At 43.0% G+C, this 25116-nt stretch overlaps 1 protein-coding gene across 4 annotated transcripts in view; it reads right to left on the reverse strand.

Moving 5' to 3' along the window:
• Window positions 1-541: 541 nt before the first annotated feature.
• Window positions 542-25116, reverse strand: part of lhfpl2a (LHFPL tetraspan subfamily member 2a) — a 42717-nt gene continuing 18142 nt past the window's right edge. For 2 of the 4 annotated variants that reach the window (XM_031317516.2, XM_031317514.2), the window contains 2 exons: window positions 10867-11694; window positions 542-1774 (listed from right to left, as the gene is read on the reverse strand). In XM_031317516.2, the coding sequence (XP_031173376.1) occupies window positions 1518-1774; window positions 10867-11287 (678 nt within the window). In that variant the 5' untranslated portion in view covers window positions 11288-11694 and the 3' untranslated portion in view covers window positions 542-1517. Of the gene's footprint in view, window positions 1775-10866; window positions 11695-16270; window positions 16394-25116 lie in introns of those variants that run through there. The other 2 variants (XR_004108103.2, XM_031317515.2) reach the window with 2 other exon arrangements.

The raw sequence follows: 25116 nt of genomic DNA on the forward strand, positions 1-25116 counted from the left end.
CCAAATGAATGATAATGTTGCTCCATAACTGCTGGATGTTTTGAATAAGCACTGTATATTCTAACCTTATTATATGCTTCTTTATGTAAATCTTAATTTGTAAAGCAACTAGTAACTATAGCAGCCAAATAATTGTAGAAGAAAGTACAATCTTTCCATCTGAAATGGCAGAGAAGAAGTAGCATTAAATGGAAATATTCAAGTAAAGTACAAATACATCAAAATTGTACTTATGTACAGTACTTGAGTAAATGTACTTAGTTGAATATGAGGCAGACACATGCACACAGACACACAGACACAGACACACACACACACACACACACACACACACACACGCAGAGTTCAGTTCTGCATCAGTGGAAAAACTGATCACCCGCTGGCTGGAAAACGTACCCACCCCCACCTCAAGGGCCAAACCGAGGTCTCAGCACCAAGCTGGCTGCTCCACTTGCTGCATCTCCACCCTCCTCTTATTCCTCCCTCCTTTCCTCTACTTCGCCACAGTGAAGCTTCCACTGGATAAAAACTGAAACCAAACTTTTTTTTCTCCCTTCTCTTTATTCTTTCGGTAGAACAGACAAATGGGAACAGATAGGACACTATCCAGGACTCGACAGACTCCCTGAAACCAGACATTACTAACAACAGCAATACTTCATGTACTGTATGTGTCCTCAGCATTCATTGTCCATGTCTTTGTGCACAGATTACGGGATGTCTGCTGAATGAGGACCAGACACAGACCCTTCACAGGTCAGCTCTCAGCTCAGGCTAGGATTAAGCTCGCCTAATTTCAGGATTTTGCAGAAGCGAGAGAGGACAAACAAAAAGCCACCACAGAGCTTCCTCTGCACGTCCTCGCGCAGTCTGTGTGGAGATCAATTTCCATCGATACATTTCAAGGGTCTGCAAACACATTAATCATTCAAATGACAGTACATTCTGTAAGCTTTAAAAAAAAAAAAAAGGACATCCGCTCTGAGCTGAAGCCATTTGTTCTGTGAGTAGTTTATTCTGACTGAGTAGTGGTTCCCTTGTTGAGTTTATCCTCACACGTGGCAAACAGTTAACAGATCCAGGTTTAGCTGGCTGTAGTCTGGTGACAAAAACACCAGTGTATTAAGGCAAGAGTGACATCATCAGCCCAGCCTGGATCAAGCTGACCAATTATTCTGCGATCATCATAACTATGTACAAAATATATATAATCACACTTATTTACAGAACAAGTGGCGACAGACAAAGCCTCTCTGGGCATCCACATTGTTAAACATGAATACAATAACAGACACAGCACCTCTCGTTGCTGAAAGACAAAGACAAACACTGAGAAAAAACTTGGCACTTGTAGATTTCTCCCACATAAACACAAAACAGCGACAGACAAACAGTCAGTTTTAGTGGTAAACAATGCAGGGGCCTCCATTTCACAGGCCAGTCTTATGAGAAAAGATAGAAGGCAGGTGTTCTTCTTCTTCTTTTCCTTTTCCCAACAGGACCAAAGTATCTGGGCCTCAGAGGAGGCAGATGAGGCTTTTCCCTTCCTCAATCTCCTCCTGGACCTTGTCGCTGGAGGTGGCGATCTCGGCCTGTGCGGAGAAGACAGCGCAGATGAAGGTGAGCACGGTGCCGCCCATGGCGGTGTAGAAGGCCCAGCCCATGGAGCAGAGCCCGGCCCGGTACGGAGCCGCGTCGGGACCGCAGTACAGCTGGACCTTGTCTGAACCCCAGCCAGCGGGGTACAACATCAGACCCAGGATCAGGAACAGACCTGCGAGAAGGGGAAACGAACAAAAGGAACGTCGTTAACTAATGGTAGTTTATTAAAAAACAATATACATAGCAATATGAGTGTGCCATACAACATAGTGGGGAGCATACAAGTTCATTCTTGACCTTAGATTTGACAATGAAATCTGTACTCAATATCCACTAACTGGCTTTTTTCTATTCATGGACCTTTAGGACCTTTTTTTTGCCAAACATACTGGGGATTTTAATAGTACCATGGGGAGTTTTCATAGCCTGGTCCTACCACCGTACATTTCATTTGTACAGAGAGTCTGGCCACTCTCCATTAACAAGTGTTAACTTCCTTGAAGGTGGGTACTCTGTTGAAGCTTAAAACTATTGGATCTGCCCAAAGGCTAGAGGTTTCGACCACTAGTTAGTAAGGCTGCCCTCTAAACGCAGATAATTCAAGGCCCTTACATTCACTGCAAACCTGAAATTGTCTAGACATTTACCGGTGGAGCTGTGAGAACGCAAATGTCCGAATCAGTTGGACCAGACATAAAACAGATTTTACCCTGCCCGCTCCCTAGTACAAAGCCTGTGTAATGTCCAGTTGAGCCCGTGTGTGAATAGATCCGGTCATTGTCCAGGGAATTCACAGCGAGCGAGTGGACTTGTTCATGACGTTTCTATCATGCGGCTGGCACGAAACCGGAAGAAAACAAACATCCGAGGGTGAAGACAGCAACGAAATTGTCTAACTGGAGGGATGACAGCAGATCCTGTAGATCCTGGTTATATGTTGAAAATATAGTCATCAAATGCCATTAAAATAAAGGTTATATGCTGCAAAACTTCTCAATGAAATTTTGTCCAACAAAAACCTCAGATTTTAGGAAACTGCTTCCTGGCATAAATTCCACTTTTACAGTATTATGTGTTTCAGATTCCTAATAAATTATGCATTTCTTCTGAAAGGAAACTAGCAAGTAATTTCTTTAGTTAGCTTCTCAACACAGCACTTTCATATCCAGACTGTGAAGATCGGCTAGAAGCAGTACGTTAATGTCATTTTTTCCAAAGTGCTTTAAGGCTGAGTAGCCTTCACATTAACACAGACTACCTTCATCTTTCTCTGAACCACTGTCTGATTCAACAACTGACAAACATCACCATCTTCAAGCAAAAAAAACCCCACAGTGCATCAAATGGGCTTTAGTTTGTGAGGGATGACTGCAGCAAATTATCTTTCTGACCGCCAACATTCTCCAGTACGAAAACATTTCCTGCCATCAGTGCCATCATGGCATCCAAAGCATCCCATCAGGACCCAAAGAAATGTTACGCCAGGCAGAAATGATTTCCTGACGACCGAAGACTGAAGATAATTACAGCAAGGTCTCCGGTACGGCAACTGCCAAGGCAGGAAAGAGAGACCTAAACCTGAATCTTGACACACATGCCTGTCAGGTCAGTGCACAACAGAGAGTGGAGAACAACAGGAAAGAGGCAGCCGGAGGGCTTTCCCGCCTGTCGCACTCTGAACCTCCGGCGTCCTGCATCTTGGTGGAAGGACGGAGTCACTTCCTGTGACCTAGTTCTACTTCCGTGACTTGGCTTCAACACCTAATACCACTCCTGACACACACTGATCTTCAACGGTCAGCTGGCCGGACAAGGGGTCTGCCACCAATCAAAGCTCAGGAGGAAACATTTACAATAATGCAACTACAGACAAATGAACCAGACGGGGGATGAGAATTTCAGCTCTCCTTCGACGAGCAGGTCTCGCCGCTTTGCTTCGTAAAAACAAATGTGGAGGTGAAACTGTCTCGCTCTACTAATCTCCCTTTCCCGCTCTCTTTTTCCTCCCATTCTCTCTCCTTCTTAAAGGACCCAATATCGTATTAAACAAGGAAATGAAAACTAGGTCATAAATTCTTTCCACATGTTGCTGCATCGCCCTGACGTCCAGACCGGCTCCAGTGATGGATTGAAGGTATGGTTTTAATTCTCAACCCCACCCCTCCTAAGACTTACCCCCCTCCACACACACACACACACACACACACACACACACACACATGCCCCCCCCCCACATGCTGGACCTTCTAACCTAATATCCCACAGCACTCCATCCTCGCAGCCTCACTATTCCCTCTGCACTGGCTCTTGTCTCTGTTAACTTTCAAGCTGTCAATTCTTCACCATCAATCCATGTCTGATAGCTGCCTCACTGCCACCCCCCCCCCCAACCAACCTCTGCTCCCACAGCCTCTACCCTGTAATACAACACAGCAGGTCTGCGCTCAGCTCCAAGAAATCTGGCCAGCCTTCTCCTTTCCAGGAAAAAAGAAGAGCTGGGATCCACACAAAGAAAATAATGAGAAGAGACAGAGAGAGGGCAAAGGGAATTACTGGCAACTATTTTCTCTATTTATCAATTATTGTTTGGTCTGCAAAACAGTGAAAAACGCTCATCACTTTTCATTTCTTACAGCCCAAGATGATGTCTTTGAATGTCTTGATTTGTCCAACCAACAATCCAAAACCCAAAGATATTTAATTACCTATAACGTTTAGATAAGGAAAAGCAGTACATATTTTCATTCAAGAAGCTGAAGATAGGGCTGGGAAATATGGCGATATACATCGTCAAAACGATATATATATTATATTTTTACCTCCGCCAAGGAGGTTTTGTTTTCGGTTGGGGTTTGTCTGTTTGGTTGTTTGTTTGTTCAGCTGTCAGCAGGATTACGGAAAAACTACTGTCCTGATTTTTTAATGAAACTTAGTGGAAGCATGTAGCATGGGCCAAGGAAGAACCTATTACATTTTGGAGTGGATCCGAATCATGGGGCAGATACACAAATTATTTTATACTTTCGTTAACATTGCAAGATAGGGCATTCGGAATAATTGGAAAAATGAGTTCCCGACCAGGAAAATTCACATTGTAGTAACATTGTGGGATAGAGCATGCCTCGGCAGGGGTCTGCAAGCTCCGAGTGCTATTTTAGTTCTATATTTTTTCTATTACGATGCCAAAAAACCAGCAGCTGAACTCCGCTGCGGCAATATTTACTACTACTTTCTAAATCCTAATCTTCATAAAGGTTACAAAGTTCAACTTTATAACCTTGTAACTGATTCAACTTTATGGTCATTGCAGAGGCAGTAATTTGTGGTGCTGTTGTATTGTCTTATACTAGTGTGACAAAGGCCCTGTCACTTTTGGATGGCACATGGTAAATCTACTCAGGTCACCAAGAATTCGGACAATTAATTTGCAGTCACACTTTTATACATATCATTCAATAAATCTGTTAACAAAAATACCACATTACATTGGTTTAGTTTAGTCAGTTCAGTTTATTCATTTCAGTCATTTCTATTTTTCAACAAACACACTTAACCATTATTTCGACCTCTTTCTCCTCTCCAGTCCCTGGGTCTGAACCAGAGCTGAGGCAAAGTGCTGCTTCATGTAGGGCCTACAGCAATCACACACAGGTGCGCTGATGGTGGAAGATACCATGTATCTGGGTCATAGGTGAGGGTAGATTTTCTAGTTGAAAATGTGTGCAAGTTTCTGTGTTTTCTAAAGTAAGATGAGTGGAAAATGATTTTTTTCAAGAGTCTGTTTGTTTATTGTAGAAACTAGCAGTGACATTCTAAATCTGTAAATGGTAACATAGGTGAGAGATAATTCATGTTTTGCAACTTAAGCCATCGTGTTAGCGACTTTTTTGTCCAGATTCCCAACGCTCTCTGTAACAACTAGCAAGTGTTGAAAAAAAAATCAGAGCCAGTGCATTAGTTTCAGCCAGGTGTGTTTAATGAACTGTCAACTGAGAGCGTGTCATGTTGAAATGAGTCGGTCGGTCTGTCATTGTGAGCCTGTTAGCATGGTTAGCTTGTAGCTCAAAGCACTTCTTTAATGTGGCTGTAGATTCTTCTTGTCAGACCTCATAATATTTGTTCTTAGAGCTGCATTTATTGAATTTTGTGGCCAGTTGGGGGTTAGTGCAACAATCCGTAAACACAGCACTCAATGCTGACATGGCAAACATGTCAGCAAATTATATCTACACATCCTCCAATAGATACAAATCAACATTAGCATTTATTTTGTTTGTGTCCACGTGATGAATGTGTCACAAACTGGGAGACAATAGACCTTTTTCACGGCAGACATGTTGATGTGTCATAGTAGGAAAAGCACAGGTGTATTCAAAACCATTAATGATGGCTGCATTCCACTTAGGAGAGGCCCTGGTATTGTGCATGCTGACTCACTGAAATAGCTTACTGGGACACGTGATGGAATTGAGCCATTGTTAAGGTTATCAATTTCAGCGGTGCTTTTCCTACTATGACAAGTCAAAATGTCTGCTGTGAAAAAGGTCCATGAGAAGTGGCTGGCATTTATAACCTTGGTGTCTAACCAGGTGCCAGCAAATTAGGATAACGACCCTCCCTGACTGCAGCCTCCTTAAGGAGAGGACAAGTTAGTCAAGTGAAGGGAGAAAGTGAGGTAACAAATTAGTACATTTAGCTGATAATACTTTGGTACTTTTACTTATGTAACATTTGAATTTTTAGACTTTGGTATTTCTACTTTTACCATTGTAGCCTACTTAATTAAACACATGCTGACAAGTACAAGCTGACCTCTGAACACAAATAACCGATTCAAAACAAACAAAATACCTCATTGTAGGTATTTTTCTTCAGTTGTAGAAAGTTCAGACATTAACTTGAATTTAAGCATCAGTCGAGTCTTTAACTCTGAGATTTAAAACCGACTGTTGAGATCTCAGGTTAAGACATTATGCTGTAAGCTTTAAATCAGCAACAACTTTTTGACAAGTTGTGACTAACAAAAGTAAACAGTTGTGTATTTTAGACATGTAGCAACAGCGTCATTCATTTGGAGTAGTGTTTGTTTCCACCCAATGAATGTACAGTAAGTCCAATATTTAATCTTTTTTAGCTCTGTTTTTGGTCTCTACCAAAGCCTGGAGGGAAAAATCTGTCTCTTTAGCTGCTAAATGCTCCACTATGTTCACCAGCTAGTCTCTTACGGTGTCTGTCTGCTGTTTGGTGCTGGGCAGCCAGTGTACACATGGTTTATTGGAGTTTATTTGCTTAAAACAGCTGGTGGCGGCTGCTGGAAAGGTGTTTGATGACAGCTTCCCAAGAAGTAATGATTTATTGGTTGTTACCTATTGTAAAATTACAGATACTATATATGACCGTAAATTCTGCTGTGTAAAAAACAAACAAAGATTTTCTTAATATTGCATGTTTGCTCTACATCAGGTTAGCTATTGTGAACCAGCCACATCTCCACTGTAAACACAGATATCCAGTAAGAGCTATCACATGGGAATCCCATTTCTTATCAGTTCTTTACTCTTTTGCATAACACATTCTATCTTATGCCAGAATTATCACAACACAGTAATGCTGCTTAAATTCCTGGAAAACATTAGTTTTGTTTCCCTCAGTTCTTCCAGCCTCGGGTTGAGTCACGGTCAACGGTTAAACCTGTGATGAGGTCCGTGACTCACGACTGGAGAGAAGGTTTAATGGCAGGTTATAAAAGCACTCAACACTGAATTGGGAAACAGTTTTACTGCTGAGTTTGTTTGGCGTCTTGTCTCTAATCCCGTTTGGCTGAAGTTCGACGCGAGTGACGATGAGTGAGGCCGGCGTTTTAATGAACGTGCAGAAAATTCACTTACAGGTCGTCTACAAGAAGTCTTTAGGGGGCCTGCAGGATACAAAGTGTACCCGACTGACCCTCAACAGAAGACCGTCTGTTTTAGCCATTCGATTACGTAAAGCAAAAGGCAATGGATTTACCTTCAGCTGAAATCTTAAAACCACCTGAAACTGAGTCAGTTTAATGGCATCTGAGACACTGTGGCCAGCAGAAAGTGTGTCATAGGGGACAAAAGAGCAAAAAGTACAAGTGATATCAGTGTATGTGGAGCTTAGGTTAATAGGCTTTGGAGACTCCAGTGCAATGACGTGACCATCTCTGGCAACGGCATCACAATCTTCCCATCTGAGGTCAATCACTTCCCCAAACATCTGCAGTCTGGCTTCAGTTTTCTCATTACCGGAGGGTCGGCACGAATAGTGGAAAGAGTGATTAGCAGAGAGTCTGTGTGGTGTAATGCTGCCGCTGGATATCAGTGAGAGTGATATTATTTACAGGCCTGATGAAAAGACACGTGGAAGACTTTCATGCACGCTGACTGACTGATTGATGTTGGAAAAAAGGTGAACACTGTTAGATGTCCGGGTTCTGGGTCTTATCTCTTCCTGCGGTTGGAATGAGTAAAAGGTTGTCGACCTTTAGCTCCACAGGCCCGAAGGAAAGCCTCCCGCCTCCACAGTCTTTGTTTGAAGCTCCTCTCGCTCCCTTTCCTCTTCCGCATCCTTATCCTCTCCACAATGAGGAGACTCAGCGCTGCATTTCCACACTTTCATTACTTTAGCCAAATTCCCAGTGCTTATATATAGATGGTAAATATAAACATAGAGATTTACAGGTTATGTAACACAGTTTTTGGTTGGCGTATTGGTGTGGCTATGACCATTTCTAAAAACTTGACAATTGACTGTTTGCTAAATGCTTCTAATAATATTGGGATTTCTCTCCAGTGAGAACTACACTCAGTACTCGGTTAAGATTAGATTTTTAAACCAAAAACACAAGAACAAAAGTTATGGATTATACAGTGTATATTTTTTTTCTAGCGGGAAATCTGCCACGGTTACCACAGAATGGGAAGCTTGACAGATGTAGCATGGGGTGGCTTAGCAAATGCTCAAACTTATACTTAGAGGGATACTCCACCAAAAATCTGTTGAGTATTAATTATTTATCGCTTGTAGGCTTGGAAGGTGGCTCTGAAGTTAATGATTGCTTGAAACAAAGAGCTACTCTGTTTGGATTCACACAGTTACAATGGATCCCAATATAAACCCAGAGTAACAGCAAGTAAAAATAAACACAGAACAAAAACAGAAAAATCCAATATTGCCTTTAAAGTAGTCTTGCATTGCCAGACCTTCCTCCACAGCGCTGCGGAGGAAGGTCTGGTGAGTCCACACAGCATTCCGGGGATGGGAGAAAAACATGCTCTGGTTTATAGCCATTTCTTTAAATCAATCACAATCGTCTTGGGCGGTGCGAAGCGCCAGACGTGGGGCAACAGTGCCTCTGCAAAATAGCCTCGGGAAGGAACTTGTTTTGGTGGAACGTGTATGTTCAAAAGTTAATTTATTTGTTCAAGAGAAAACTGATTGGACAGATAGTCTAGCTAGCTGTCTGGATTTATCCTGCAGAGATCTGAGGAGCAGTTAACCATAGTCCTCAGGAATCCACCAGTATATAAAATGTCAACACAAAGAAAGCGAAAGGTGTGGGACATCCGGCCGAAAATAAGGGACATCCGGCGGAACTTCCGATCAGATATGTGAAGAAAATGTCACAAAATAAAGGAAATGACATCCATTGTGTCCTTTCACATTGAGCTGTTAAAGGCTTATGGAGTCAAGCGAGCCTTCCAGTAGCCATTCATGATTCACTATGGATTTAAGGGTGCTCTCAGGTCAGCAGGCCTTGCGCAGAGCTGGGTTTACTGCTCGGCACGTCCTTCACCACACACCCACCTCTTTCTGTTTGGGCCTGCACCAAATAAACAACTGTGGGGGAGGACAGCCAAAATCACCACAGAGCTGAGAGCTACAGTCTGTGAAAGAAAGAGGAGGTTCAGCTAACATGATCTCATGGCCTCCTCCCTTCCATAACTCACCACGCTGAGTCAAAGTGGCCCAAGCTTTGGCCTCAGACACACAACCACTGGATACACACCCTTCAAACACAAATAAGAGATACGCATGCGTGTTCAATTCGTTTTTTTTAGGCCAATCAAGATTCAGAAAAGCTCCAGCTGACTGGTAGAAAGTAAACATTTGGGTGACTGTTGCTCTGAGGGTGGAAACAAGCCACCATGTGTTTCAAACTTCTGACAGCTTGGGATAAAAGTTCACAGAGGCTCCACAAGAATCAAACACATAGTTCTAGCGGTGGGAGTTGTGGTGCCCGTAATGACTGTGTTCAGCTGAAACTAGAACTTTGCATGTACCTTGATGAACGGTGGATGCCACAGGAATGAAGAGAAACAATTAAAGGTTAGCTTTAAGATCCTTCCGTTCTTTTTAGGTCAGTACAGTCAGTGTGCAAAAACACATGCACATCTTTCTCGTCTAGGTGTACACAGGGAATTATGAAGTATATCATGGAGTAAGGTACTTTGCAAAATAGTTTTTGAAATATTTTTGAGTCTTGCTTGGAGGTCTGTATTGACACGGTGATTGTAGCCACACCCACAAGTGGGACTAAAGTAGGTTATGTTAGAAAATAACTAGTTTGTACAATGTGTTGTTCGACCAAGTCAGACCTACAGCCTCGTGGTGCATTCAAAGTTGTTGTTAAAGGCCCTTTTCCCATCTGGTGGTTGTTTTTCTCATTCAACAGCAATTTACTAGTGAAATAAGTTATTGTTATAGTTATTACATTATTATTAAATCATTTAATTTTGACCATATGGCCTAGCAATAAACGAGCCGTTCTTTAATGTTGCCGACTGTTGTTTAGTACTCTTCTTTTTTTTCTTTTTTTTAACTTTCTTAAAAAGTATCGGTTAAGGCACCGGGCAAAAATTATGTATGTGATTAATTTGTTAAGTTAAGTGAGAAATTAAGTGAGTGAGGATGTCGAAATTGACGGTATGGAAAGTTACAGAAATTGTCAAACATTGGAAAGGCAGGAGTGGAGGGAGTTTCTGAAGCAGTTTGACCATCCGACAAACACTTCTGATGAAGTATTACTGAAGCCTTAAGACTATTTGTTCAATGACACAAACCTGAGTTTGTTTAATACCTCTGTACCTGAAGAAGAGCTACATTGATCTCTAATCTAACAAAAAAGAAGTTATACAGGGAGACTTTAACTGTTTTGTAAGTCAATGGCAGGCAGTAATCATTCTTATGATCGGTGGTATGCACCAAATAATTAAAATATGTGTCATGTGCACATCTCACCTGCGATCCCTTGCAGCAGTCCACACACGTTGAAGATGCTCTTCTTCATGATGCTCTGGAAGCACATGGTGAAGACCGAGATGAACGCCACGGCACACAGCAGCAGGATCCCTGCCGCCAGGAAGATAGAAGTTGCCTGCCAGAACCCGCTGGCAATCTCCCCAAAGTGTATCGCGTACGGTCCGCACAGTATTCCACGCTTCAGGTGGGGCAGTTTTATACAGCGGCCGTAGATGCCTAAAGTGGGCCTGTAGGCCTCTCCGGCTGTGGTGGCCCCATGGGGGCCGAAGACGGCATCGGGTGTGCGGGGGAATCCCACCAGCCAGTCAGTGCTCATGAAGGCGATGAGCTCTCCGAACGCGGTCACAATACTCAGCAGAGTCCACAGCATGGAGCGGCAGGTGACAATGACATGGCACATGCTGACGGTGGCTGGAGTCTCTCTCTGCTCAGATTTCAACGCTGCTGAGAGGTGGACAGGTAGAGCGTGAGGCCCTCGAAAGACAGAGAGCTGGTGGTTGGGATTCTTCTCCGGCGGAGATATGAGAGCAAGTGGACACTTCTCGGGAAGGAGTGGGTGACAACGCTGTACACACAAGGTTCTGGTCAATGATTCACAGTCTGCTGCTTCCCTCTTTTTCTCTCTGCTCCTTTCACTTCTTATCTTCTTCCGGTGTCGTTTCGGCACAGCTGTTCTTCCTCCTCCTTGAACTCACCCTCCTTCGGTCGACTCGGTCTTCAGGCTCTTATTCTGTCTGGTTTTTGGTGTCTACATTGTATTGAAGTTGTGTTCCCTGAGCCAGCCCGCTGGCGTCACATCAGACACACCTAAGAGATAAAACAGAGACACAGGACAACAGAGTGAATGCTTTAATTGCACGTATAAAATGTAATTGCATGTATAAAAAAAAAAGCTCTGAGTATTTTTATGTATTTATTTGAGGAAGTGCAGCTCTCCTGTTTCTGCCCTATCATATTTGGAAAAGCAGAATGAAGACAGTGTGGAGGAGGAGCAGAGAGAGGAGGAAGGGTGGCTTCTGGAGTAGATCTTCAGGAGAGGGGTAATGAGTTGTGTGGAGACGTGTTCATTTGAAGTGGGCCTCTTCTGTTTTCAGTGTGTTTATGTTCAAGGATTTGTAATCAGGGCACTTGTCATGGTTCTGTAATCCCAGTGGATCTTCATGACTCAGACTGTAAAGATGAAAACTGGAAAACTATTCATGTTTTAGAGGTGGAGATGGGAGGGTTAAAATAGACGTGGAAACAGCGGGATGAAAAGCGGAAGCAGACAGAGAGAAAAACAAGCCGGAGGCCTCTCATCAAGCAGCCCACACAGCTGACCCGGGGTCAGCCAATGGTTGATAACACAACAGCCGTCCGGCTGTCCCAGGGCCGCTGATAACCTCAGTGACATCAACCCTGGCCTGCAGCACTGCTGAGTCAGTGACACTACAGCACAATGAGGAAGCTGCAAACAGTGTCAGTTCATAAAAAAGACACATCTTCCACCAAGACATACACAACTAACACAAATACAGCCAAATCTGTCAAGAGTACAGAATCTCTTGCTACATTTTGTTTTAAAAGTGAACTTTGCTCCTGTTTAGCGCTGACTGCAATCCTGCAACTGGTGTCAAGAAAGTCTTTGTTCAAGTTTGAATGAGTAGTTAAACCTTCATGGCCAAACAGTCATAAACAAAGAGTGACACTTCTTCTTTCAGAAGTGATACCTAGGAAATGTAGTGCAACAAGACTAATGAGTCTACAGCCATGCTAGCAGCTCTGTGAGGCTGTCCTTAGGCACAGCGGTGCTTTGAGCTAAATGCTAACGAATTGTTCAATATTTTGGAAAAACATGCTCAATAGCTTTCTTGCTAAGGAGTTATGCCACGTTCACATCATATCATTTAATATGAGCCACTGAATCGGAAAAAACATTAGCCATTAGCAGCTAGCCTGGCTTTCTCAAAAATGTTCCTGCCAACACTTGTGTTTCCCACTTGTGTTTCCCAAAATGTCAAACTAGCCCTTTTAAAGGGGAGGTTAGTTATCTTCTTGAATGCCCCCTAAATGAGGTGGGCCTTTTTCATTGTATAACTATATGCTATGAAGGGTCCAGTCCTTGACGTAAATGTCTCTGACGGAATTCTAAACTGGCCTAGTTCACTAATACAATAATTACATACAAATGTAAACCTTGTATGAGGTTTTTCTTAAATTAAGTGACTCAGGTAACATAATTGCATTAAAAAAAGATACTTTCTCTGGTGAGGATTCCAGTAAACAGACAATAAAGACCCTTTTCACCATCTCTGACTTAAGCCATTAGGCCTTTTTAATCTTTTAAACTTCTATTTAAGTTATGGAAAGTTTGAGATCTTATCTATGAGAGACATTAACAAATATGAGCACATACATTTAAAACACAGACGTTGGATTTCCTTATACAGGCCTTTGTGCTCATGTTATTAATACAGTTCTGGGCCAAAGCTGACAGTTGTTTCTTTTCTTTGAGTTTTTTTCCTCCCCTGCCTCCTGGGAGTCTGTTAGTCATTCTCCAACCAGTGTTTGGCAAGGCAGCAGAGGGATCTGGGGGCCGCTATTGACACGTGTGCCGCCCGCACTGCAAGGTTTCCATCACTGGGCCCCCACGGTGTGCCCTTACAGCAAGGGTTGCGGGCCACGGCCATCCCTTGTGGTCGCATCCCAGCGAGTGTGTGAGTGCGCAAGAGCATTACACAAACTTTGATCTTTGTCATCCTGTAGAGATATCAACAACAGTTTTTTTTTTCCACCCTTTCTTCTAGAAAATGACCCAGCTCTGTGGTTTCTTACAGTACAGTGTGTGTGTGTGTGTGTGTGTGTGTGTGTGAGAGCTAAAGTTGAGTATGTTTGGACTGTGTAAAGCAGATGAGGTCATAAGAACAGGCACAGACAGCCGCCTCTGTGGATTTTGACCAAAATGAATTTTACGAATCACAAGCGTTCTCGTTGCCTCACCATGAACAGATGCAGGAACAGATGCAGACTCACATTCACGAGCTGGACTTTTTGAAAAACTTCCCACCCCCTTGCACAAAAAGACCGTTGAAGCTTGAGTCCCAGAGGTCCTTTGACGAGACTCATGTTTGACGTTAGGATTTAAGACCAACGGGCAGTCCGAAGTTTTAGGGTCAAACATTTGCTGGCCAGTTCCGAAGGCTAATTCCTCACTGACAGGAATACTGTTGGAAAACACTTTGGAGCTAAAACAATTCAAACCAGCTGGGGAGATACGGAGCTTTGAAGACCTGGACACTTAACCTTTGACCTTTCTTGGTTGGCATCACGTGCCTGTTGGTTACACAGTAACTACTAGTGGTTCTAAATGTGTCTAAAGCTGCCCCTTTGAATGTGGGTTAGTAGATCTAAAACAAAGTCTAAAACAGATCTGATTCTATTAATGTACCTGGTATTTTTCACAACATAAGCCCAGAGATAAGATAGACAGAAGCATGGTACTCCATATATGTGAGGCTCGAGGTGGATTTATGATGTCCTTTATACTCCCTGAGTAACCAGGCAGGAGACCCAGGATTATTTGAGGCTCGGTTTACATACACAGAAGAGTTTACAAGCTTCAGACTGCACCCACCACCCCAATGACCCCCAACCCTAATCCCCATGCGCGCACACACTTACAAGACTCCCTGCCATCTAAAACATGCTCCCCCCAAGTGAAGGGAACTTCTCCACAGTTGGACATCAGTTTCCCTGCAGCCTTAACTAATGGAGAGGCTCAAAATGATATTTAGGATTAACTAATGATTAATGGGCTGTTAAAGATGCCTGATCGGGTACGGCGGAACACCATTAACATTCACACTAAATTAAACAATACTATGGGCCTGCTCAAAATGGCATACTAACATAATATTCATACTAATATGGTGTAAAATTGAATTATGTACTGTAGTGCATTCCAAGTGCATAATATGTGTTTTTTGTGTAGGCAAGAAATACCAGGATGTATGCTACATTAGCAAGAATTTCTGAGTTTGAGATATGAGCTTACTGTACTGGACATACTCAACCGCCCCAAAATGCATTGCAGCTCTTCAGACTATCCAATGGCAGAGCGGAGGCAGACGGTTAAAAAAATTAACCGTTGGCCAAAATGATTATGTGATGGCAAGTGAAAATGTGGGCGCTCACATACTGTATATATTGTGCTGTAGAATGCCATTACTTCTGCAGGTATTTGGTAATAAACTACTAAGTACTCAAAGTTTGAAAATTGGGTCTGGTGAAAAGTCAGGGGATCACCAAAGTTATTACAATTCACCCTGAGGGCGACATGAATGTTTGTACTGAATTGCACAGCAATGTATCCAATAGTTGACCTAGTGGTGGTGCTGGAGGAAAGTCATGGGATCGCCAAAGTCATTAGGCCTCATCCTCTGGGGATCATGGTTCTTGAGATATTACAATCTTGACCAAAGGGGTGGACCAAACAACTTATCGACCAACACTGCCATCCCTGCTGCTGCTACTACAACTCCTGTTCAAAGCGTCCACTCAGCCTTTCTCTTATCACAGCAACAAAACAGCAGGAAAGGCCTTTTCACGCTGCCACCGACCGGAAACAATCTACATATCTATGGACATGCCACGACCAGAGTGACGCGTCACCATGGAGAGTGTTTGTTTAGAGCTGGATGAGGGGTTTAGGGAGAGTTTATGTAGGGTCTTCATGCTGAAGATAAGCTTTTAAGCATCTCATTCTGTTAAATATTATCCAATGACAAACTCAGAAGTATGCAGCTTCTATTTTTTTGGGAATCCCTTGCATGTCCAGCCCATACCTCTCATGTCTTATAGGACCCAACGGCAAAGCAATTTTAAAACAAAGGGAGCACTCATAATCTACGAGGATCTGTTTGAATGGGAAGCCCCTGCAGCTACTGAAAGGGAATGCAGGAGATGATTGGTCATGGAGGACCCCTGAAATACTCTCACTTTCTTGTCCCATAACATGGTAAAATGTCAAATACAGCAAAACCAATAGTACAAGTTCTTCTTGCTTTGGGCATCCATCTGATTTTGTATTATTTCATAGCTCTTGTGTAAGCAGGACAGAATACGTCTATTATTTAAGGAAAATTGCAGACTCTAATACTTATAATAGCAGTCAATAACAAAAGGAGTCCATAGTCAGGTTTTCCTTGCACTGCTGCACATCTGCTCAGCATCCTGGAGCTTGTGATTCAGACCTGCATAATATAATATACATAATATTTACATCCTATGACATCAGCCAGGAACCCAGCTGACAGTTCATATGAATGAGTGACTCAAGTGTTCACCCCTCAGTAGGTTAAATGGAGGAAATTAGTGCGGGATAATTAAGAAAAATAAGACCAACCTGTCGCCATTGGTTTGTGGATAATCCAGCTCTCCTGGAGATGTGGCTTCTCTACCCTGACTCTTCTCCTCTGCTCACACACTTTTAATGCCTCTCTCTTTCTCTCAGACTCCTGACTCCCGAACCCTCCCCACGTCCCTCCTCCCTGGACCGCCACGTCTCCTCTGATTGGCTGGGCCTGACACTGGAGCCACACTTCTTGAGAGAGTCCACATGGTGGCCATATTTCAGTACTGAATCTGGGTTAGAATAACAGGAGCTGGAGCTGCAGAGGGTCTCTCCTCTTTCGCTCCCTCCCGGTCTCAGTTTCTCTCACCTTCTCACTCTGTTTTCATTGCTCTCTGCACACTTTCAATCAGCCAAGGCCAACATCTTATTATCAGCCCAAATGAGAATTAGGTTTTCACTTCCTTTACAAAAAACATGTTAACCTCAAGTACACCATTAAGTATGCTCCTGTGAATAAGTATGCTGTTGGTATACTTGCAAGTGGACTAGTTTAATACTTTAGGACTAAATTGGTTTACATAAGTGTACTTAAAAGAGCAAAAGTGCACTTCATGCTGCAGAACTACTTTACCTTTATGCCTCGCATTGTTCTTAACAACTAGTGTACAGTTTAAGTGTTACTTTGTGTTTAAAGCAGTGGTGGAAAGTAACCAAGTACATTTACTCAAGTACTGTTAAACGTGCACACAAATAACCAATACATGAACCACAACACACACACATCCTATTCCATCCTTCATCATTCACTAATAAATATGTAAAAGATTAGATAGCTGCCTGGATGCCCACTAACTGATAGAGCAGATGGTTCACTGTCTGACTAATGGATTACCTTTCTGGCTGATGGGAGCAAAGTGTCTCAGGATTGCTTACAAAAAGCACTGGGATGGAATCAGCCAACACTGCAGTCAGCTACAGCGTTCGTCTGACTGTTGTATTCCCTCACACAAGAGAGACAAATGAGTTCCATATGAGGACGGAAAAAGGGGCCGACTTAAACAGGAAGAGAAACCGATAGGCCGAAGCACTTGAGGGCAGCGTGGAAAGCCTGAGGAAGAAGCCTTTCTTATCAGTTTGAATGGAAGTTCAGCCGTAACAGTTTCCTTTCAACCCAGATGCATATATCCTAAACCTAATTAAATCTCTCCTTTGACCCATTTCCACTAAATCCTGGTGACTCATCCTCACCCCGTCGTCGTGAATTGGATGGGAAGAGGTTAATGGGCCTTTTTAAAGCCACACTAAAATGTCTAGAATATCCCAAAAATGCCTTTTCTCAGGAAAACAACAACTGACTGTTGGCTAAGCCCCACACCCCTTAGGTACTGTTCTCGCAGTGCACATTTACAGTTTAACTGTGAACTCAAAATTATTTAGCTGGGCATGCTTAGGTTTGCAGCTTACATAGGGGCAGATAAACAAACACACTGTTTATTCCAATCCTTACACTTTTGCTCTTTCTTGGTTTTTGAAAGGTTACAAAAAAGATCAAGTAGGTCTATCTGCGAGTGCATACCTACTACATGACACGCCCTCAAAACAGTTGCAGTCGTTGCAGTTTGGTTTGGTTTAGGCACCAAAACTAAACTAAAGTAAGTAAAGTGAGCGTGTCATGTAGCCTGCAAGACTGCAGATATACCCTTCTCAAAGAGACTAACATTGCACGGTAGCTGGTTTCTGGCGATATCACGAGATCACACCAGAAATCGTGGGATCACATATCACACAAAAATCCATCTTGTCAGCCTTCAAGTAGTCTATATCCACGTCGTTCCACTTCCAGGATTGTTCAGGTTGTTCTGCCGGATGTCTTTCATTTCGGCCAGATGTCCGTTACCTTCCTCTTTCTTTGTGTTGGAATTTTAAACTCCGGTGGATTTCTGAGGACTATGGTTAACTGCTCCTCAGATCTCTGCAGGGTAAATCCAGACAGCTAGCTAGACTATCTGTCCAATCTGAGTTTCCTGTTACACGACTAAAACAACCTTTGAATGTACACGTTCCACCAAAACAAGTTCCTTCCCGATGCTATTTTGCAGAGGCGCTGTTGCTCCGTGTGGCGCTGCCCAAGACGATTGTGATTGGTTTAAAGAAATGCCAATAAACCAGAGCACGTTTTTCCCCGAATGCTGTGGACTCACCAGACCCTCTGCGACTGCGACTGTTTCATTTAAAACAACAATGGTAGGCGTGATAGACAGAGGTTCATCCAATCACAAAAAAGACAAAAAGACACCACCCTTCAGAAGAAATTCAAAGCATGACACACCTGCTGTGTTGCTAAGCTACGTTTGGACAACCACAGTTCGAGGGAGAGATTTAGCGACAGCCAGTTGCTTCTAAAATATCTCAACTGCACTTCCTGTTTATATTCTCAGCGGTATCAGAAGCCAACCTGACTGTGAGCAGAACTCGTTCTCACAGATCACGTCGTTGATTCGGAGATACAGATACAGATCAGACAGAGGCTGACCGCATATCGTCTTACAGGCTAATGGGAAGCCGGTGGTGCTGCACGAAGATGCTCCGGGAGATTTCCCTTGGCAGCCTCGAGGAGCTCCGACACAGCGCAGGCCCTCACATCAAAGAGCAGAGGATCAGAGGAGACAGCGAAGAAAGATCCTTAGCACATGTGCACACATGTAGCCTACATATGCCAGGTTAAATCATCATTCATACAGATTCGACAGCACTCGGTGGAGTCTGGCTGGTAATTCATCTTTCCTTGTCAGACTTATCACTCGTATCTTGTAGATCTGAGGAAAGTGGGTAAGTGTAAAGTAAAGCAAAGCAAAGCAAAGGGTGAAAACTGATAACAGTCAGATAACACGTCGAAGAAATGAAATGCAAGTGACGATTTAGATAAGATGTGGATGAAGGTATTTCATGGAGTGGCCTAAACATGAAAAATTATTATCTTAATATATCCTTAATTTAAAAACTGTTCTTAATGTAAAACAAAGTTATGAGCATGGCAACAACGCAAACAGTGAAGTGTTTTGTGTGACCAGGATATTCAGACTCAGCAAGGAAGTGATTTCATACTACAGGAACCAAACGCTTGATTTTGGCTTGTGTCTGACACTTGATTCCCAGGCGTGCCTCAGATATCTGAATGAGGTTTTTTATCTCCACGTGTTTTCAATCTCCCCGAGTGTTACGTCACTCCAACGCCAGCCACCCTGAAGAGGCTACGCAGGGTTCACTGTGGAAAGAGATGGAAACGACGGACGGAAAGATGGAATATTTGGCTCTGAGGAGAAGCTTATGGAGTTTCCAGTTGAGGACAATAAAGACAGCTCACCTGCTTACTGGTCAAACTATCTAGAGTGCAAAACAAATGTCTAGACAGGGAGAGCATCTGACAGCATACCTGATGGTGGCATATGGATGCAAACAGTATACCCTTCCCATTTTAACTATCAGATATGCAGTCTGAAAGCAGATCCTGAGTGACAAATGGATGTCGGAGATTCTTCTCTGCCATACGTTCGCTTCTTCGTGCAATCAGAGAAGCCTGAGCTAAGTTTGAATCCCACAGAGGGAGCAGCTACGACCATCTGGCCACTTCAAGGTCCTGGCTGCGTAAAGCCCATCAACAGGCACATGGAGGCAGATGTTTAACATTTAGCTCACAGCCTGCGTCATGCTGGGTGTTCGGGACCAATATGTCACTTTTTCCATACCATACTTTGAGAAATATAAACATGTTTTTCCATAAAAAACTTTGTTAAATGCTGTCTAAAAGCAAGCAACCAATCTAACATCGGCAACATTTTGATTTTAAATTAGGAACTTTCAAGTCAAGAAGACCAAATATTCAGGGCCAGCTTTCAGGCCTACAGACACATTTAAGTCAGTACCAAAACAATATCCAGCCCTTGTACCATCTCCTTTCATGACTTTAAACGTTGAAGGTGTTAAAAATTACTTGCAGAAAGGAACATATCTCAGCGTTAAGCTGCATGAAAAGTTTTCTGCTATAGCATATCTTCATTGACAACCTCAACATCTTATTCACATATCTGACACCGATCCATTTATTTAATACGACAGCTGAGGTCAAGAGACGGATACATTTCCCCAGCGAGGTCACGCCACATCATTTTTATCCATTACGCTCTTGTCAACGGCGGTTGTAGTTGAACATATCATAGTGTGGGAGAGATATCTCTGCGGCATATATTTGCTAATTTATGAACTTTCTGTGGGGAGTGCCGCTGGAGCATAAACACACGGATGTGTTGAAGGTGAGGAAATCCCAACACTGGAGCTCCGGGGGAAGCAAGACGGGAGCGTGGGAAAGAGAGACGAGGAGAAAAGGAATAATTGTGCAGAGACCTGAGTGGTGAACAGAACCCACAGCTTGTGGTCAGTAGGGAGCACACCTGCCTCGCAGAGGCACCAAGGACTTCTAACACCTCCGACTGAGAGGAAAAGTTGGAGAAACAAGCAGTATGAGGGGAAAAAGAAAACAATTTCACCCATCCCAAGAGCCTTTTTAGTCCAAATACATACATAAAGAACGTAATAAAAAAACACACATGGACCTGGGCATACAAAACATGCACACCTCTATTTGATCTCAGGGTGAGTGGTCAACTGTTTCCCCCTTGGAAACATCTGTTTATACAATCTGACTGACTGTGTGTCAGTCTGGTTTGAGTGGTGAGGTGGAGCAGGAGTCACTCCAGAAGCAGAGACGGGGGTAACTCTTCAGCTGTGCCTCTGTGGAGGAAGGCGGAGGTCAACAATCCCTCATCTTTTCATGTTGACCATAACAGCCCTCGCATGGCGAGCCATCGCCACAAGGGTTAAGAGGGTGATGGAAAACATGGACCAAGTGACACATCACAGTGGTTTCAAAGTGGGTGGCCAACCGGACCGCCACAGACGGGGAGGGAGGGTTTCACTGGATAATCATCTTGTGAAAAGATTGTTTTGTGCCACAAAAGAATTTCTTTGTCTCTGGTCTGACGCAGTCTGTATAGCATCTCTGAGCAGTTAAATATCAGCTCGTGCTCCTTTGAGCTGAGGATTAAAGAGGCTGAGGAACAGCAACAAAACAGAGATAACATGCATCACAATGGCACAGTGCTTTTAAAGAGCGATAACACCAGGGCAACAATCACTACTGTTTGTTGTGAAACCAAAACAGACAAAACGGTTGCTGCTGCATGACCCTACAAACAGTACTCCAGGGGGCCATGGCTCTATGGATGGCATTGTCAGTCTGTTTGTCCTAGTCTCGCATTGCCAGACCTTCCTCCACAGCGCTGCGGAGGAGGGTCTGGCTAGTCCACACAGCATTCCAGAATGGGAGAAAAACGTGCTCTGTTTTATTGGCATTTCTTTAAACCAATCACAATTGACTTAGGAGGCGCTAAGCACCAGATGGAGCTGCTGCAAAATAGGGAAGGAACTTGTTTTGGTGGAACATGTGTACATTCAAAAGTTGTTTTAGTCGTCCAACAGAAAACTCAGATTGGACAGATAGTCTAGCTAGCTGTCTGGATTTACCCTGCAGAGATCTGAGGAGCAGTTAACCATAGTCCTCAGAAATCCACCGGAGTTTAGAATGCCAACACAAAGAAAGTGGAAGGTAACGGACATCCGGCCGAAAAGAGTGACATTCAGCGGAATTTTCAGCAGCACCGGAGCAATCCCGGAAGTGGAACATCATGGATGTAGACTAGTTTGTCCAGACTGAAATATCTCACCAACTACTGGATAGATTAGCATGGCATGTGGCACATACATTCATGTTTCCCTCAGGATGAATTGTGAAATGTTTTTTATTTATTTAGTGCCATCATCATCAGGTCAAGATCTTAATTTGGAACAAGTTACCCCCTGACATTCGCACTATTACAGATGTAGCTCTCTATAGAGCCAAACTCTAAACTTATTTATTTAAAATGGCTTTTAATACATAGTAGTGACATTCTACTACTACTTTCCTCCTCCTTTTTCTATGTAACCTTTTCTGATTTTATTGTTTTCTAGGTTTTTATTATTTTTATTGTAAGTTATGCTGTTTTATTCATGGTTCTTGATGTAAAGAGCTTTGGATACCTGCTGGTTGCTGTAAAGTGCTATATAAATACATATTGATTGATTGATTGATTGATTGATTGAATTTACCCAATACTTTTTTGTTTTGTACTTTGATTCTCATCAGCTTTAGCTGTAATTTAGTTTAGTGTCAATTAGCTAATGTTAGCATGCTAACACACCAAGTAGGATTGTGAACATGGTAAGCATTATACCTGCCAAACATCAGCATGTTAGCATGCTAACAGTGCAGTCTTACAGAGCTACTGGCTGTAGACTCTTAAGTCTTGTTAAGATGTATGTACCTGTTTAGGCAAACCATTGACTGCAAGTCATCCTTCCTTGGTCTGGGATTGCTCGTCAAATACCAACGCTTTGTCACGGCCCTCTGTGTCTGATACCAACGCAAAAGATACTGACATGCACTCACATGCGCTCGCGACCGGACCGTGTGTGAATTCATTCTCTGCTCAGGACGCAATTAATGTTCTGAATATCGAGAACAGCTCCTTTAAAAGGAATAGTTTGAGAAATATTGCTTTAAGAAATATGGGGCTACATTCTTCACACCTATTTCCTCTGACTGTTGATGGACTGGGGAGCCTCAAGCACTTCTCTGGTTCCCACTGTTAGAGAGCTGCAAAGTTTGGGGGCCTTCAGGCCTAACACTGTCTCCATTATGCTTAACCATTTCCAGCCCCACCTTAGCCCTGCAAACAGCCCCGGGGACCATAAACACAGGGGGTCGAAGAGAAAAGTCCTTCCACTTCAAATCCCCGTGCCTTTGTTTTCCAGATCAGACTCAGGAAATCAGTCACTCTGCTGAGCTGAGTGTATTCGGCCGTCTTCTCTGCAGGGCTAAAAGCATTGTTCTCACTGTGTTTTGTGCTTGGGATGAGGGCAGTTTAATCCTAACTTCCCCTGCAAACTGAGACCTCGCTGGCTGCTTTATCCAAATGTCCCCGGGGAGCTGAGCTATTGCTGTTGTGGGCACTCCAAGCCTAACCTGATACCCTGGTCAAAATCAAAAGTAAGCACCGCTGAGGAACGTTGGCACCGGACTCTCTCAAGTTTCGGATAATAAAAGTATCAAGTGATATCATCCCCGCTCGCAGGCGCTTGGCAAATCAACGGTAACAGCATGTGTAGGAGGCGAGGAGACGAGGGATGGAGACAAATGAGGGGAGACGCCGAGTGAAAAAGAGACGGCGAGGACAAAACCAAGAGGTGGGAAGCTGAGAAATGAAGAAGTGTGTTGCTATTGTCAGACTGGTTTCGGGGGAGTAAAGTGAGATGAGAAAGTGCTTTCACTTGCAGACAAAGAGATGAGTGTTGAACAGTCACGCTTTTCTATAAACTCACAAAAACCTGTAAAACACTGGACACCACTGTGGTATATCCTGCAGACACAATAGGAAAAATGTGTCTGATTTAGAGCTAACATGGCAGAATATAAAAACTGTCATGTCTCATATTTCTAAAGTAAATGGGCCTTGGATGACAGCTGAGAGTATTGAGAAACAATAACATGAGTTTTTCTTTATCAAACTTCCTGATAAGAAATAAGAGTGTGTTTGAACTTCATTCAAAAGATAAAAGCATCAGTGGCAGCCTGTTCCCATTGATGTGTCCAATACAGAGTGAAGACACAAGAGGTAGAGTCAAAAACATGTGTGAGATAACAGGAAGTGGACCGCTGACATGGAGTCTCCCTATTTTAGGAGCAAAGTGACAAATAATTCAGTTTATTATCTTAGAGCGGGGCTTTCCACTTTGAAATGGCCTTCACAGGTGGTCCCTGCTCATTATCTCTCACTCTGTTGTTTTCCTCCATATTGGAAAAACACCATCACCCCCGCAACACCCCCAACTTCCTTCAGAATCCAGATAAATATACCGGACAGATTTCAAAGAGTCAGCGTGGCAGACAATGAAAATACAGCATGAACTTGAAGCTGTTGGAAGAAGCCGTTTCCCCTTCAGTTAACTAAAGGTTACAGTCACAGCAGTACACATCATTTAAAACAGGGGTCTCAAGATGATTCACAGGGTAGTGAAAATATACATATATATATATGCAATATATAGCAGTTACCAGTTTATTAGAAACACCTCTCAGTAGAATCCAATGCAATTCAACAGCACTGTAAAGTACAGCCTCTGAAATGGCCCTAAATTAAACAAAAACCTCCCCAAAACAGTTTATTTTATTAAAACATTTGTGAAGGCATGATTCATTGCAAGGCTGTTGTATTAGACTGCATTATTTTAGCCAGGTGTAATAAACTGGCAACTGAGTGTACATTGCAACAGAAAATTGGCTTCTTTTGTTTCAGACATTGCCTTGAACTTATTTTTACTACTTTTGTCTCCATATCCCCTTAAAATGTATCCAAATAAATTACTCTAAGAAAGAAATATGACTCTTTGGCCATTCAAGTTGATTCCGATTCTGATTTTGAAACCTCAGTATTTCTCTTCAACGTTTAATATTAACGACTAAATAAGGAACAACCAAAGTTAAAGTTCAGAAAAATACATCAAAAACTCAGCTAATCATCAGGACTGTACGGATGTGGGTTAATCAGATTTGATTGATAGTGGCCTGGCAGCAAAAGCAAAAACCACTCCACAAATGTACATTTTTTCAACTGAGCCCCAACTAAAAAAAGTGAAAGGATAGCAGAGAAAACCACAAATAAAGAAACCCGTCGTGAAATAACCATAACTGTTCTAACTTTAGATGACTTTGTGCTCATGTAGGAAGCAATTGCTCACAGTAA

This window comes from Sander lucioperca, chromosome 14 (genome assembly GCF_008315115.2).
Source record: "Sander lucioperca isolate FBNREF2018 chromosome 14, SLUC_FBN_1.2, whole genome shotgun sequence".
NCBI lineage: Eukaryota > Metazoa > Chordata > Actinopteri > Perciformes > Percidae > Sander > Sander lucioperca.